The sequence below is a fragment of the Coloeus monedula genome (genome assembly GCF_965178545.1).
Source record: "Coloeus monedula genome assembly, chromosome: 17".
Lineage (NCBI taxonomy): Eukaryota > Metazoa > Chordata > Aves > Passeriformes > Corvidae > Coloeus > Coloeus monedula.
In genome coordinates, this window is record NC_138797.1 from 206,972 (window position 1) to 224,318 (window position 17,347).

Here is a 17,347-nt window from a genome sequence, read left to right on the forward strand (position 1 = left end):
GCCGCGCCTGGGCCCCGCAACAACAGCGCTCCCAAAGGGTCCCCAAGGCGAGGGCAGGATGTGACCTGCCGGACTACGGTTTTCCTCACAAAACGGGTCACGACCGTTGACTGCTGCCATTGACCTGTAGCTTAAGTAAGCCTTCAGCGGCTCCAAAACTGATGTCCCGGCTCCGCTTCCACTCTCCTTGTTTCCACCCCTCGGACCATGCCGGGGCTCCGCGACGCCAGGGCTCGGCAGACTCGGTCGGGTTCTGGAGCGACAGCGGCCGCCGCCAGGGGCTGCCCTCGACCCGCAGCTCCGCCACTCCCGCCGGCCTCGCCCGGCCCGGCCCGGCCCAGCCCGGCCCGGCCCAGCCCGGCCCGCTCCCCCCGCCCCGCTCCGCCCCGCCCCGTCCCGCCCCGCCCCGTCCCGGCACAGCAGCCCCCGGCAGAGGGACCCGGGGAGCGGCCGGGGGTCCCGGGCCGGGCCGCACCGCCCCCGGGCGGGGCCGAGATCGGGTTTCACATCCTGCCCCGCTCGCGGGCAGAGCGGCCATGGCGGAGAGGTGAGTGGGGTTGTCGCGCACCTGTTGAGCGGCGGGAGAGGGGAGAGAGCATTGCCGCTCTCCGGGGCTGTGGGCCTCCGCCTGGGCTGGGGCCGGGGCCGGGGCCGGGAGCCACCCCCGGCTCGGGTGGATGGGGCGGCGCAGGGCTGGGCAAGCCGAGGCGGCAGGTGAAAGGCAGCCGTGCCGTGCCGTGCCGTGCCGTGCCGTGCCGTGCCGTGCCGAGCGGCCAGACTCGTGCGGGACGGTGGTCCCGGTCCGCCTCCCGCCGCACCGGGCTGTCCGGGCGGGAGCTCCCTCTCGCACCGTTCCAGCTCCCGCCGGGGCCGCTGCCTGGGGCCGGGACTGTGCTGTTTGCGGCCTCCGAGCGAGGCGGGCGGCCGTGAGCTCGGCTGAGCGGAGCCGGCCTGGCCCTGACTCGGAGTCCTCCCTCCTGCCTGGCCTCTGCGCCTCACCGGAGGCTGCGGCCAGACTCCGTCGGGTGCCCTCGCACCTCCGAAGACGGGCGGCTCGTCGGGAACGCACCATGGTTTTGTGCCCGTTCCAGCCTGGGTTTGCCGGCACTGGGCTGGGTGCCCCCGTAGCTTGCCCTCTCTCGCTTAAAAAAATAAACGCTTTTACAAAATGATAGTGCAAATACTATCGGGCGTGGCTGTTGCACTGTGACCAGGAGTGGGTTCTGTCCTTTCCTGGAAGAGGGTAGGGAGCCAGGATCACCTGTTGGCAGTGAAAATGGAGGGCCAGGTAGCCAGGCCAGTTTCCCAGGCTGCATCCGGCTTCCGACAAACGCAGGCGGATTTTACGGCTCCAATGAATAACCCCATTGAAGGAGAATTCCTCCAGGTCTCTCCGCGCCTGGGATCGCCGGCCAGAAGTGGTTTGAATTAAGTTTGGTTCTACCAGGAGGAAAGTGCAGAGCCTGGCAGAGGCACCGTCTTCCCTGTTGCCGATGCCAGTTTCTGTTGCGCTGGTCTGCCAGTGTGTTTTTCATCCTAGATTAAAAACTTGGCCGATTTAACATTCCTGCAGCGCGACTCTCCCCAGGGGTACCAGATTTCAGCTGGCTTCTCACGTTGTCGTTGTCTGGGGGAGAGCTGCGCTGGTGTTTTTCTCAGTGCCTCATTGATAATGCAAGGTATTTGGAATAATTTTTTATTTCTCTTGCATTTGAAGTTGTTTTATTTCCTTTTCCTTCTGCGTTTCCTGCAGCAGACCATGGTTTGAGTTATCCTGTAAGGAGCATCTTGGGAAGGGATAGTGAATCCTGTTGAGGGTGGCCCTAGAATACCAGAATTCAGTCAGAGCAAAATGATGAGCACAGCAGCATTCTCTCATTTTGTCAGCAGCAGCAACTCACAGCAGTTGCTTCTGCCTCCCTGCTTGTGACAGCCAAGTCAGTGCTCAGAGATTGAGGTTGTAGGTTCCTAATTTTGGGGTAAACTGTAAAACGTGGCAAAATCCTGTAGATTTGAGGCTATCATTCCACTAGCTGGTGCAGAGGAGTATAGAGCTTCTTGTGCTGGATTTCACTGTGGTTTTCCTGTGTATCCCCCGCTGACTGTTTCTTTAGTGCTTTTGAGTTTGGTTTGGTGAGACAACTCTTCCTATCAGTTGGATGGAGGTTATCTGGCATGATGCTGAGATCACAGCAGATTACAGGAATGCAGATTTAGAAGCCAGGATTTTGGTCAGATAGTTCTCATGCCGTCTGCATTCACAACAGGTTTGCCTAGCTGTCTTGGCCTTAGCTAGGAGAACGTAAGCTACAGTGAGATCTCAGTCCATGGGTCTGGTGCATTTTGTAACAGAGAATTTTATGGTCATCCTTGTAATGCAAAAGGCTGCTTTCAGCCTGACCCTGACTGGATTTGTGGCAGAAATCCTCATGAGAGACATGCACGTGTAATATGCCATGCAGAACAGGGCTCACCGAGCACTGCCCTTCTTTAGGGACACAAAAGGCAAATGCCTCCCATTCAACCGATTTACTTGATTTCTAGAAAAATGTAATGGGCTGTGGTGCAAAGATGAAAGGAGAGCCTGGGATTCCTGTAGTGAGCTGCCTACTGGATAAGAAAATCTTGTGGATTTCATTGTATTGGTGTCTGAGCTTTGAGGCATTTTTTGAATCCGTTTTGCCATTCTTTTGGGGCTGCCTTCACAGGACTGGGGTAACTGCCTGCTGGCAACCAGGTGAAGTTTTATAGACCAGGAAACAAGGGGTTTTTTTTTCCTCTTAGAGCCATGGAGGAAGAATTATTAGCATAGTTGAGGGACTGTCGAAAGAACTGTAAGATACACAGAATCAGCTTTAATGAAATTACTTCTGTAATTAAAGGTAACAAAGCATAAACAGTGGTAGGATTCTGACTTTTTGTCCCATGAGGGTAGGTTGTTTTTTTTTGCAGGCACTGCCATTTAATAAATATTCATATTAATTAACCCTTTTTTTGAAGTAATGTGTCATATCTGTATTTCCTGACAGGTAAATGCTTTAGTAACAATACTACTTGGTTGCCATTTTATTTATGGAGAAGAAAGCTTTTCAGTTTGGACCTGCTGTTTTAGCAGCATGGTTTTGGCTGTTTGAATTAAACAGCCTCCGGATGGGTGCAGAAGGAGATCTTCCAGCCTACCCAGAAATACTGGGGTTGCTGAAGTTGTGTTAGCTGGGTGGAAGGACTGGGAATGGTACTGAGTGTGCTTGTTCAGCAGGAAACCTGCTGTTCTGGCTGGCTGTTTTAACTTAATACAAAATGTAAGGGATTCATCAGTTTTTTTGTGATTACAATGAGAACTCTTAATTTTATTATTGAATCTTGAGTTATTTTAGTATAGCTTGATGGTTTTAGTTAATTCAGATTAATTCAGGCTTTAATTTGTGTTTGCATGAATACCAGTTTCCATGTTTTTTAGAAACTTTAGTTTAGGAATGAGTGAAAACTTTGACACTTCGTCAGCCTGCCCTGGAGCTGCTGATGGGCTCTGTGTGTCTGAACTCACCTGTGGCTTTGTAGCAGAGGGGTCTTCTGGTTTTGGCAGGGCATCCAAGCCTCTCACTGTTGTGCAGGGCAGAGCTCTCCACATCCTCTGAACTGGGCCCATGTGTCTTGTTCTAGTTTACCCTCTTCTTAGTTGGCTTAAATAAGGCCGTGAATAAACATCCTCTCTGTAGCTTGCTGTGACTGCATGACAAGCCCATACCCCCCCCCCCAGGAGGTTATCCCACTCTGGTCTGCTGAATGAGCCTTTTCCTGGATGGGCATTGTGGTAGTTCACTTGGCAGTAAATGAACTGGGATAGCAAAGGTCTCTGTTAGCTCTGTAAAATCAGTGGAAATAAGTGCACTTGGGTAGGGGTTATCAGCAAGCCTGACCTCTGCCATACGCTCCTGTCATCCCCACTTCTCTAAACATGCTGCTGAGCTGGTGAGCTTACCAGGGCAGTTTCCTTGGGATGAAATGGTTTAGGGATGACTGGCTTTAAGTGAACCCAGGAGTTTGTTTTCCTCCAGTAGCTCTTCTGGCAGAAGTGGAAGAGGGGCTGTGGAGGACAAGGTAGTTGTCCTGTCTACCATCACTGCCAAAACCTTTCTAAGCTGCTTCCATCAGGAGGCCCAGCATGGCCCAGAGCTAGCTCCTAAGGGGCAGTCAAGCCTTCCAGTGTTTGACTATGCAGATAAAGCCTGGTCTTTGTGAAACGCCTTCAGAGACATCAGAGTCTTCTGGTGGAAACTAATCAGAAATTCAAAGCAAAGAAGGAGTGTTTCCTCCTACCTGAAGTCTCCTTTTCCAGTGTTTCTTTTCCTGTTGTAGTCCCCAAATGGCTTTCTCAGTGGATGATGCAATTAGGAAGAGATGCTTGCAATCAGCAAATAGATAGGTCAGAATTTGAAATGTTCCATTTAGGCTCCATCAGTCCTTCCTAGGTGGAGTGCAATTATTTGTGCCTTGTTGTGACATGTTACGCTTGTGTTTCTATAAAAAGTCCCCCAGGCAGATTCAAATAGTTCATGAAGTGCCTCTTATTTGTCATAAAAATAAATTCTGGATCAGGCACTGGGATTTGGTTTTAGCTGGATTCATAGAAGGTTTCTGAGTTCTGCTGTCATTACTTACATATTTGATGTTAATTCCTGCCTTTGCCAAGGAAGGCTGTTCCCTTGTAGGAAAGACAGCTTTAATGAGCAAACAATTTCTTGTCCTTTTTAGTAGCTCAGTCGTGAGTATCCATTAAAGCAAGCTGTCTCTTGGATGGGTTTTATGCTTTTCATGAGGAAGAGTAATCCTCTGCTTTGGACAGTTTCTTAAAGCAGTCAGTTCTTGGAGTGGCAGGAGAGTATTAACTAGAGCAGCAGCTGTGAGGTCCATCTGGCTCATACATCTGGAAGAGACACTGTAGGTCAAGAGAAGATTCTTTTGCACTTGGTCTTTGTCTCATGGGATAACGGAAATACCATTATTTGGTACATATTCTCTCATCCTAGTTACTGTTCCAAGGGTTTGAGGTTACTGCTCTAAGGATTAAGTGATTTATATTTCCATTTGAGTGTAGCTCAGTAAATTTCAGTGTAGCTGGTGTCAACTATCTTCCAGCTACTCTCCCAAGCTTTTTTATTTGTGTGTTGTCAGCTGCCATTTTTTTGGTTATGCAGCACACACAGCCAAGAGATATTTGGAAAACTTAAAATGAGGATGCTGGAAGTCCAGATTGTTTGCTTGCAGCGAAGCATGGGAGAGGGAAAGGACCCTGTGATTCCAAGGGGATTGTTGGCATGGCTTGTGTAGCAGCTCAAGGAGACATGGCCTCCCCGTTTTACATGCTTCAGGCAAAAAGAAGGGGCATGAGTTGGACAATATCAGCTTTAGAAAATTTCTCCTGGAAAAAAACCACACTGAAAGACAAAAGTGCTGGAGATGCTGAGTTTATTTTTTTTTCAGGCTCGTTTGTCTCTTTGTACTTTAGGTCTTGTATGAAATTCCAGCAAGGGCTCCATGCTACAGAACGCTGGAACTTCTGAAATAAAGAGGTCTTAATAAAATTGTTTGCTGACATCTTCATCGACCATCAGAGGCAAATAGAAATCTGGTTCTACAAGGAGGGTGTATTTTCCTACCCCTCTTGTATTCTGCTTGCGCTCAGCTCCCTGAGCCAAGCTCTTGCTGCACTTCCTCAGTGGCAAGTGCTCCAACATGGGATGAAGTGAAGATGAACAGGGAGCACCCTGTACTCCCCAGACTTGCTGTGTCTTCCTGTCTCAACTTGAAGCAGAGCAGTCCTGGGCATCTCTAAACCAGCCTTTTTCTTAGCTGCAGGGTTTATGATCTACCAAAACCAAACAAGCCAAGCAGGAAGGGTCCCCCACACAAACCTGTGCTGGGTTCACCCGTGTGTGTAACTTCGCAGCTGTGGGACACTGCCATAAAGCACTTTGCTTTGACAGATGGGGCTGTTTCCAACTTGGGCAAACAAGGTTGCTGGGTTTTGCCTGGAAACCTGTTACAGAGGCAGCAAAGACTCAACATAGTGGGATTTTGTGTCATCATGGACTTGTGGGCCAGGGCCAGGTGTGCTGTAGCAGGGATAGCCTCTGTGTTCTGTAGGTCTGGTTTTTTCTGTTTGCTTTTGCTTGTGTCATTCATCTGGGAAAAAATAAACAAAGAGGCTTACCGTCTCCATCACTAGTGATGCCAAGAAAATCCCTGCACAATGCTGCCTGATGATCTGAGACTGAGCTCAGCAAATCCCCTTTTAACCACACAGAGTTCAGCTGTCTTGGGTTTTTCTGACTCTGAGGCAGTGTGATGTGTTGTGTACAAGCAGCCAGGGCTCAGGTTAGAAGGATGAATTGGTGTAAAATATTTTCAGGCACAAAGGAAAGTCAGAGAAAAAGTTACAGGAGACTTTATAGCTGAATAATTAAATACAGGCCCAGGGAATGCAGTGGGTGAGCTGTGCTGTGTAGCCTTGCCTGGAAAGGTTCCTCTGCACTGGCTGGTGTGGCTGACTCACATTGTTGGAACCCCAACCTGCCCACTGGTCCTGGCCAGCTCAACTGCTCCAGCACCTACTTTTCACCCCCCTGCCAATCTGCTGGTGCAGTTGTACTCCGCCACAAAGTCTTATCTGCTCTGGGCTTGTCCCCTGTATGCTGTTGGTGCCATGTGGGAAATAGTACCGGTTGTTTCCAGACATGGAGTGAACTGTAGGTGGTCACACTGTGATCCAGCACTGAGTCTTCCTTCTAGGTGTTTAAACAGTAACCCAAGGTTCAGCTGTTAGTTTTGACATGGTCACTTTGTTATAAAATGGTAAATGTTGTATTTGGTCCTCTTCTGGTCCTGCATCCATTTCTTCCTTACGTACATTGTAGTTCTTTGATAGTCCTTTGATAGCTGCAGCTATCCAGCTGTGTGTCAACCACATTGTTTAGCTCTTCTTGGCTCCCTAGAGCCAATAGTTATGTTTGGGATTTTTTTATTAGATCTTCCAAGCATTGCTCTAAGCTAGGGTGAGAGGAGAAACTCCAAGTGTTTTTATGAATTCTTGATCATCACCAATCAACATGAAGTGAAGCAAAGAGAGATGGTGAAATGGCTGTGAGCTGAGGTGCAGAGCCTGGAGTGCAACTGGCATGAGGAGCATTTAATGCAGGCCTGAGGGCAGATGCTTAGCACATCGTAATGTGGAGGTATATTATCTTAGCAATTTATACCCTTGTAATACAGTGAATAGTCTGGCTGGAATATGGCTGAGTTGTATTTAATCAACCCAGCAAAATGAGTGGGAAGCAAGTAGCATTGGGGCTTAGAGGACAACTTTGTGCTTGGGTTGGTGCTGCCCTTGGGTTTTCATCTGCAGTCCTGAATTAGAGTACAAATGGCCGAAGAGTTGCAGTTTTGGCTTGGAAACACCTCAGAGAGCTTGCCCCTGAAATAAGCTACTCTAATTTTCATTAAATTAATTTTAAATTCACTGACAATAAGGGTGAAAAGCAAATATGCTCCTTTCTGTACAGAGGATTTAGAAGCTGCTGAGGAAATGCCTGGTGGTGGTATGACAACCCAGCCTAAATTCACTAAAGCTGTCATTTGAAATTAGTCTAAGACACAGGTTTAAGGTTCTGGAGACTTCCAAATTAGAAGTCTGTTTTGGGATGGCAATAAGCATAAAAAATAAGAAAAACAGTGATGATCTGGAGGTGAAGCTGTTCACTGCCACCTTTTTTTTTTTTTTTTTTTTTCTGGCTCTGAGTCCTGTCACCAGAGTGGTTGAGTTCACTAAAGCAAGAAAAAACCATCTGCTTTTAGTTAGCAGGCTGAATTATCTCTGTGAGGGATTTGAGGAGCTTTGCTGTCCTCATATGAAGAGTGCTGGGGATGGGGAAAGAGTGGGAGGGGGTCATAGACAATTATTGAATTTGCAGTACATCATTGAATCATCCACTCTGATTTTAGTGTGCCATGATGTTATCATCCTGTTCCCTCTCCCATGGTCTGTTGAGCCAGCTTTGAATGTGATGCTGTTGAAGTGACTTTGGCCTTGAATTCCAAATGTCACTACAAGAGGGAGGCTGGCAGAGAGATACTGTGGGCAGAGCTTCCTTTAGTGGGGGCACTTCTTTGGGTTGATCTTGTTCTTGAAACAGGGAAGGCTGTATGAGTCTGGCAGTCAGGGCCATGTCAGTGATTTCAGCCTCTCTGGCTCCCCATAACTCTTCCCCAGGAAGGTGGCCTCTCGATGTGCAATGGCAGCTCCCCATCAGCTATTCAGTGCTCTAACAGCTGAGCATTTGCATGGTTAAACTTTATTTGGTCTTGGAGGGATGAAATCACTCACTATTTTCTCGATTTAGCTGCTTTTGAGCTGTGGGAGCTGTCTGTGCATGGGGGAGAAGCTTCTTGGTAACCTGTTGTTCGGTGAAGTTGTGCTGGCTGCAGGGAAGTTCCACCTTGGGCTGCTTTGTCCACCCCACTCTCCCTGGAGCAGGAAGCAAAGACTTCAGATGGGAAAGAGTGAACAGCATGGTGATCACCAAATGGTTTAGTGAAACAACCCAGAGTTCAGCTCTACATGTAAAAATGAACATCTTCCAGTAGTTGTTGTGCCCACCCCTGCTTGGCCTGGATGGCTCGGGTAGTGAGCTGAGCTCGAAAGGTGTTGATTTTGACCAGCAGTGGAGTCTCTTTGGGGAAGAGCACAGTTTCCTATTTTAGAGTGTCTCCTGATACAACGTACATCTTGTACTCTGGATGTGAAATAAAATAGCCACTGCAGCTGGCCCAGACAGCTCTATTACCCTGGTCTTGCCAGGGCACGTGGCACCAACTCCAAAGTAGAGTTGGGCCTCCAGGAGCAGCACGTGGTGAGCCCTTGGCACAAGCAGAGGAGGGCATGCAGTTAATTCCTATTGCATTGCTCAAGCCTCTGCTGTTCACAACAGCAGCCATTTCTTCAAGCAAGAGCATGTGGGTGGTCAGAGAACAGACAAATTTGTCATAGAACTGCCAGCAGTGCAGCTTTCTTGTACTTTGAATTCCAGCTGGACCTGGCGTAAAGCAGTTTCATGGACTGCAGAGATTTGAGGGACTTTACATGAATTAACAGTATTCTCCAGAAATTACCATTTTGGGTTTGTTTCTTATGGTAGGACCTTGTACCGCTTTGCGTATAGGTGTACAGCTGTAAACCCTCCTGAATGGTGCGGCTGTTTGCCTGGGAAAGGCATTAAGAGCTTTAACGGTGAGATGTGTCTGTGCTGTAGAGCTTGGACTGCTCTGTTGGTCCTCTGGGAAGTGCAGCCTGTCAGTAGGACAGGCGGTCTGTGGGCCCATGAACAGAAAGCAGTATCAGTGTGGCTGACTCTGAGAACTGGGTGCTGCTGAAGGTGGCATTCAGCCACCCCTTCTTGGGTGCAGCTCTGTCATAGCAGAGCTCTCTGTGCTGCTCAAGAGGCAGGACAGTGTCGGGCTTCATCTTTCAACTTTACACCAGCTAAGCTGTGAGAGAAGATGAGAAAAGGAATGAATAGCTGGGAGGTGCAATCCTCATTTTTACTGTGCTTCAGGCAAGAATTGATCCATGATGTTTTTATTTTTTAGATTAAAACCTGTTGCTGACTAAACCTGTTTTGCAGTTTGCTAGCTATTGGGCCCAGCCTCTTGTCTCTTGCATGTCTCCTGCCAAGGTCCTGCTGGCCTCAACCTTGGCTAGAGCTCTGTGCTCAGTAATGCTGAAGATTAACAAGGGAGAAGGCCCAAGCTGTGGCAGCTCCTGGGAAGGGAAATGCTGTCGCAGGGCGCTGCTCTCCTGGAATCTTGGCTGCCCTTTGATATCATCCTGTACTCCTCCCAGGAAGGAGGAGCCTTGACTCCTCTACCTCTCACCTGATGGCTGCCTCAGGAGATGCTTTGGTTGTGTAGCATGTTTCCAGCTGGAAAAACATCTAGTTTTGTGCATCTAGAAACTGTGAACATGCAGTTACCTGTGAAAACTCAGTACATATGTGCTGAATAGTTATGATAATGCTAAGCCTGGGGTTATAATGGGATCCTTATGACTGGCAGCATAAAAATAAAATTAATGAGACCTGTCTGACTGGCCACAGAGCTGGTGTTTACTCCCAAGTCTGCTAAAAAGGGGCTGTCTGCTGTCTTGTAAGAGCCCTAAGATTGTTCCTTGGCTAAAGAGGAGCTGATGAGAACAGAGGTGGCATGGAAATCATTTAGTGATGACATTACCAGCTCAGAAAGATTGGATAGCTCCAACAAGAATAGATCAGACTTTTTTTGTTTGGCCTTTTAAAGAAAGATGCAAAAAAAAGGGAAATGTGCAGGGGAAAGAAGGATAGTGGAATGAGAAGGAGGTTTACTAAAAAGGGGAAGCTGTATCCAAGCAGGAAGACCAAAACCCTATCTATTTCAGCAGATTACATGTAAAATTAAAATAAGGCAGGCCAGATTAAGACTTTTGAAGAGTGAATTTGCCAAATATGATTAACTTTCAAATGCATCAGAAGCCTTTCGGAAACTGGCAGGAGAAGAGATCAAAGTGTGAGAGGCACAGAACATAAAGCTATCACAAAAAAATCTAAACCATTTTTGGCCATCTTGACTCGTGTGGAGGAGCTCTGCAAACTACAAGCTTGCTACAGAAGAGCTGTCTGAGACGTTGTCTTGTATTGAACATCAGTAGAAATAGCTTTAGAGCAAATAGAGGAACTGATAAGAAACTAAGGAACAGATAGCATGTACTCAAGAGTGCCAAAGGATCTTAAATCTGAAATTGCTGAGATAGTTTCATGTGTATCCTGCTGCTAAAGTGCCCTTGGTATCACATTAATTGGTGGTGGCAAATGCAATGGCATTTTTAAAAGTGGAGAGTCTTGAGGAAATTGGGGAAGTGGCTCAGTATTTGTTCGGGTGTGCTGCTAGGGAAGGGCTGTGGAGAGTATTCAGGGTTCCATGGACTGTTGGGTCTGACCCCTGTGCCTGAGTCTCTGCAATGAAGAACAAGTTTGCTGAAGGCATGGCCAAGCTTGGAGCAGTGTTAGCAGGGCTGTTGTAAAGGCAAGCCCTGCCTCTGCCCCGCAGATCTGCTGGAGGTCGATGAGCATGCTGGGAGCAGGACCACTAGGCTTCGTGAATCTCTGTTTTCAGACAGTCTTTGGCAAGTTTCTCTGCCAAAGACTTTTAGGAGACAGTCACCGTGGGCATGGAGGAAGGGTCTTGTTAAGGACTGAGAGCTGGTGAAAGCACAGACTGCAAAGGGTAGGGCTTGCTGGTCATTTTTCAGCCTGGGAAAGAGGCGGCAGCAAGGCCGGAGAAACTGGTGCTGGGAGTGTTTTGCATCTTATGGGTAACCTCAGGTACAGAGGGGTGCAGTGACATTCCCAGGTTTGCAGAGTGGATTGAATAGCTCACTGAAGGTGAGGAAATCTGTAAGGACCTCACAGAACCAAGCAAGTGGACCAATATGTGACAGATAAGTGTCAGTGTAGGAAAATGTGGTGAACTGGGAAAAATTACCTGTACTGGGCCTGTTTGATACTCAGTCTGGACCTAGTGGTTATAGCTTGAGAAGAAGCTTGGAGTCATTGACAGTTCTCTGAAATCATCAGTTCTGTCTGTGATATTAGCCAAAGAAACCAATCAGTTTTGGACACCATCAGCAAGGGAGTTAATAACAAAGCAGAGGACATAATTTTGACCCTCTCCAACACTTTGTTCATGTCTTGGAGGCTGCATGCTGTTCTGATTTCTGCATTGTGAGAAGGACAGTGGTGTTAGAGAGACTTCAGTGAAGATGATTAAAACTACTAAGGGACACAGCAGCTGTCTTATGAGGAGAGAGCACAAAAAATTTGTGACTCCTTGGTTTAGAAAAGTCTTGCAGAGCATATGATCAAGGTATGCAAAGTCATGGAGGTAATAGAATCATAGAATGGTTTGGGCTGGAAAGGACATTAAAGATCATCTAGTTTCAACCCCCTGTCATGGGCAGGGAGACCTTTCACTAGGCCAGGTTGCTCAGAGTTCCATCCAGTCTGGCTTTGAACACTTCCAAGGAAGGGGCAGCCACAACTACTCTGGGCAAACCCATTCCAGTGCCTCACCACCCTCAGAGCAAAGAATTTCCTCCTAATATCTAATTGAAACCTACTCTCAGTTTGAATCGATTCCTCTTTGTCCTGTCACTACATGCTCTTGTAAAAAGTCCCTCTCCATTTTTCTTGTAAGCCCCCTTTAGGAACTGGAAGGCTGCAGTTATGTCACCCCTAAGCCTCCTCTTTTCCAGGCTGAACAAACCCGATTCTCTCAGCCTTTCCTCATAAGAGAGGTGCTCCATCCCCCTGATCCACTTGGTGGCCTCCTCTGGACTGGCTCCAACAGGTCCATGTCTGTCTGGTGCTGAGGACTCCAGAGCTGGATGCAGCACTGCAGGTGGGGCCTCACCTGAGGGGAGTAGAGGGGCAGAATCCCCTCCCTTGACCTGCTGCCCGCACTTCTTTTGATGCAGCCAGGACATGGTTGGTTTCTGGGTGCCAGCGCACACGGCCGGGTGTGTGCAGCCTCTCATCCACCAGCACCCCCAAAATCCTTCTCAGCAGGGCTGCTCTCGATCTGTTCCTGCCCCAGTGGGGATCGATACTGGGACTGATACCCAACCCAGGTGCCACACCAGCATCTGGCCTTGTTAAACCTCCTGAGGTTGCCGTGGGCCACTTCTCAAGCTCAAGTCCAGGTTCCTGTGGATGGCCCTGTCCTTCAGGTGTGTCATCTGCAAACCTGCTGAGGGTACACTTGTTCTCGTCATGTATTAATGAAGATATTAAATAACACTGGTCCCAATATGGACCCCAGAGGGACCCCACTTGTCACTGCTGTCCATTGGGACTCTGAGCCATTGAGCACTACCCTCTGGATGTGACTGTCCAACCGCTTTCTTATCCATCTATCGTGGTTTGGCACTGGCCCAACACCAGGCACCCACAAGAGCTGCTCACTCACCCTTCTCTGCCGCAGCTGGGCAGAGGAGGGAAAAGGAAAAAAAAAAATTACCCAAGGCTTCATGAGCAAGATAAGGACCGGGAGAATAAAACACTTCAAGGGTGAAACAGGTTCAACTTAAGTTGCGAAGTGAATTTATTACTAACAGAGTCAGAGGAGGATAATGAGAAGTAAAATAAGCCCTCAGAACACCTTCCACCCCCCAGCCCCTCCCTCCTTCCCACTAACAGTGCAGGGAGACAGGGCATGGGGGTTTGGTCAGTCCATCACTGAGATTTCCTTCCGCTGGTCCAGGAGAGGAGTCCTTCCCCTGTGCGGCCGTGGGCTCCCTCCCACGGGCGACAGTTCTCCGTGACCTTCCCTGGTGTAGGTCCACTCTCACGAGCAGCAGTCCTCCCAAAACTGCTGCACTCTCAGTCCCTCCCATGGGCACACAGTCCTCCCAAAACTGCTGCACTGTGGGTCTCTCTTCCACGGGCTGCAGCCCTCCAAGGCCAGGCTGCTCCAGCCTGGAAGCAGGGCCCTCTCTCTCCACCGGGACTCCCACTGGATCCCAGCCTCCTGCAGGCATCCACCCGTTCTGGCACGGGCACCTCCCCCAGGGGCTGCGGGTGGATCTCTGCACCCCCCGTGGATCCCCAGGGGCTGCAGGGGCACGGCTGCTTCACCGTGGTCTTCACCATGGCCTGCAGAGGAATCTCAGCCCCGGTGCCTGGAGCACCTCCTCCCCCTCCTTCTTCACTGCCCTTGGTGTCTCCCTGTTGTTTCTCTCACATGTGCTCACTTCCTCCTCTTCTCTAGCTGCAATTAAAACTGTGCATGCCCCACTTGGTTTGGATTTCTTCTGAAATCTGTTATCACAGAGGTGTTACATCATCCCTAATTGGCCCAGTCTTGGCCAGCAGCATGTCCATCTTCAGCCACTGGCTCTGCTGGACATGGTGGGAAGCTTCCAGCAGCTTCCTTACAGGAGCCATCTTTGTGGCCCCCCTGCTACCTAATGCCAGCCTGTGCCAAACCAGTACACCATCTAACAGTCCACTCATCCAATCCATCTCTCTCTTATTTAGAGAGAAGGATGTTGTGGGGGTCTGTTTCAAAGGCTTTACAGAAGTCCAGATAAAGGACATCTGTGTCCCCCCCCCTTGTGTATGGAGCTGTGCCATCGTACAAGGCCACTGGCTTGGTCAGGGAGGACTTGCCCTTGATGAAGCCATGCTGGCTGTCCTGAATCACCTCCATGTCCTTAGCAGAGCTTCCAGGAGGGTCTGTTCCATGGTCTTCCCAGGCACAGGGGTGAGGCTGACAGGCCGGTAGTTCCCAGGGTCCTCCTTTCTATGCTTTTAAAAGACAGGGACAGCATTTCCCCTTTTTATGATTAAGTTGAATTTTTTCTACCACGTCCTGTGTGGCCCTAGAATTTTGGGCACTTGGTGAAACCTAAAGGAGATTGGTTTATAGCAGATAGGAGGAGGGCCATTTATTTTACACAATCTGTGATGAACTTCTGATTTCAGTGTTCTTGGGGGTTGTGGATGCAAAAGGCATCATCATGTTGAAAAAACGTTTGGGTAAATTTATGGACAGCCAGTCTGAGATAGTTACTAGGAAGAACAGCCAGCCATGTGCCTTTAGCATCTGTAATACGTGTGTGGATTCTTGAGGAATGAGGGACAAGATGGAGAAAGGGCATGACCAGGCTTACGTGTTTTGCTTAACAAACCTTCTTGAGTGTCTCTCCTGTAGGCAGAATGGAGGGGGCACTTGGTTTTTCCAAAGGTGCATGTCTTATGCTTTTCAAAGTTTCCAGAAACCAACATTAAGTGGGAACATAAATAGGTGTGATGTGTTGGGGAAGAGCCAATATGGCTTTTGTGGACCAAAACTGAGCTATGTGACTCCACTGGTACTTGGAAGGTGTTTCTGAGTACATGGCAGGGGTGATCAAGTGGAGTGGTCTAGTGGACCTCACTGAAAGGTTTTGGCACAGAGTATCAAGGAAAAGTCCATCATGGGATACATGGGTAAATAAATGATTATTAGGCTGCAAAGATGAAGAGTAGATGGTCAGACTTTACAGAGGAGGGAAGTCCTTGGGGAGCTGGGGTGGGATCTCTGCTGCTCACAGTGTTTGTACCTGATCTAGAAATGGGGATGAAAGTGGTGGCTGGGGAAGAGCAAATGAGGGAAGAAATCCTGAGCACTGAAATTCAGGAATGAATTGAGGGTAACAGGTGGTTCTGGAAAGTGTCAGCACCCTGTGCTTGGTGCTCAGCAGTGCTGCAGGAAGGGAAGAGGAGGCTGGAAACAGCAAAGAGGGAAGCAAAGGACAGAACAGTTCACAACATCATTGTGGTCTGCTGCCAGGTTGGATATTGAATGTCGGGTCACCCCATCTTTGAAGAGGCCTTGCTTTAAGTGCCTCTACAATTTTTTGCTCTTTCTTTTTTTAATCAGTGGCAAATACTATGTACTGGGTACATAGTATTTGGCAGATGAAGACTGTCTAGGTGGATATTGAATAAAAAGCAAAGTTGAATGTGGTCCAGGTTTCTGCCCCAATCCATCAGCCATGCCACTGCAGAAGGACAGAGTGGTGCCTGCTTTGATGTCTTCCTGGATTTGTCTCTTTTTTGCTATCTTCCTTGCCACTGCTGAAAGTGAAAAGCTCAGTTTTGGATTGAACACAAGCTAATAAATGTGTGCGGTTTTGGTGGGAGAAAACAAAAGGAACTTGTTTTGGGCACCAAATCAAAAAGTGTATTGTTCTCGCCCCACTGTTCACTGTTACCATGTATAGCAATTACTGCCATGGCAACACATATTTTCATGAACCAGCCAAGATCTTCCAGAGCTGCAACATAACTTCTGATACTTGCTCATTGTGATGCTATTAATAACTGTGTTTCCCCCCATCATAGCCAGGAAGCTCCTTCTTCCTCATGTACCAAGTGCAAGGAATAAGCTCATTTTAAATCAATGTGGGGAGAAGTGACACTGCGGATTTCCTGGATTTTTTTTGTTCTGGAGATCCTGTCTAGTGCTGCCAGCTCTGCAGCCACCTCCTGAGCTGAGATGTCTCTTTTGTGCCATTTATAAGTCTCAATTTTCTTTTTAATTCCTTTTCTCTTTTTTTTGCCCCTTTCTCCCCCTTCTTTTAAACCAGGACAAACAGATGACACATATTTACTCCTCCAGCTATGCAAAGTAGCTTAAGTGTTTGCTTCAGTCTGACTTGGTCAAGGGGAGAACCTGGTGCAAATTAAACATGATCTGGGCCAGGCTCTGGTCTGCATGATTTCTTTACTTACCTCCTGGTTATTTAAACAAGATAAACCCTGAGTATTTAAAATTGCAGTTCAACTGTTCTTGGCACTAGTTGAATTTAGCTGAGTTTAAAACCCCCCAAGTGCATATCCACTTTTCCCAGCTGCATTAGCATGCCTGCATGAATCTCCTTTGAGTTGGAACTGTGTCAAAAATACCATCACCAGGTCTTTTGACACCTTTTAAAGAGCTGTGGTAAAGGTGAAACCTGGGCTTTTGCTTAAGGTGGTGTTTCCACTTGAGCCTGAGCATCTGTGAAAGGCTGCAATAGGTGCCTGTGAACTGGGGTCATGAGTCTGTCCCCAGCTCTGGTTCTGGGTGTACACAAGTCACAGCTGCAGTTGTCCAGTTTCATCCCTCCAGAGGAAGGAGTTATTTTGCCAGGCCAGTCTCCTCTCATTCAGGGAGGAGCTATAATACAGCTAATAGTTAATACAGCTATTAACTGTAAAACCTTCCCTCCCCTTCCTCACCAACTTGAAAGTTTTTTTGGCAGTCTTGAAACTTGCAGCTTCAGATGTCACTGTCTTTGATATTGTGCTTTCCCTGATCTCCCTGACTTACTGGATCGATAACCTACTGTCGTTAATGGAGAGAAAGTGAAAACAGGGAATTCTTTATCCTACCAACCTCCTTGGAGAGGCTGAAGAAATGAGCATATGCCCTGCAAAAGGCTGGTCCAAAGCGAGGAGTAATTGTGATGTCCACAGTGAGTGACTACATCCTTCTTTTATCGTTGCTCTCCCCATTTCCTGGGATGGTCTGTAGTACCTCCAGAGGTGCTGCCAAGGGCTGAGTCTTCCTGGGAGGGCAGCATATGCCATGAGGGACTACCTCCTTCTGCAGCCCAACTGTTTTTTCCTGAGCATCTCCAAGAAACAACTGAGACCCTTTTTGAGAGCCTTCAGTGACACAGCTATTCACCACAAACTGCCTTCTTGTGGACGCTCAGGAATCATAGAATATG

The 17,347-nt window shown here is 48.3% G+C and overlaps 1 protein-coding gene across 1 annotated transcript in view; it reads left to right on the top strand.

Moving 5' to 3' along the window:
• The first annotated feature begins 411 nt into the window (after positions 1-411).
• LOC309579603 (rho GTPase-activating protein 39-like) overlaps positions 412-17,347 on the top strand; it is a 57,112-nt gene continuing 40,176 nt past the window's right edge. Inside the window, exon 1 of the mRNA XM_082293011.1 lies at positions 412-547. Coding sequence (XP_082149137.1) covers positions 537-547 — 11 coding nt within the window. The 5' untranslated portion in view covers positions 412-536. The remainder of the gene's footprint in view (positions 548-17,347) is intronic.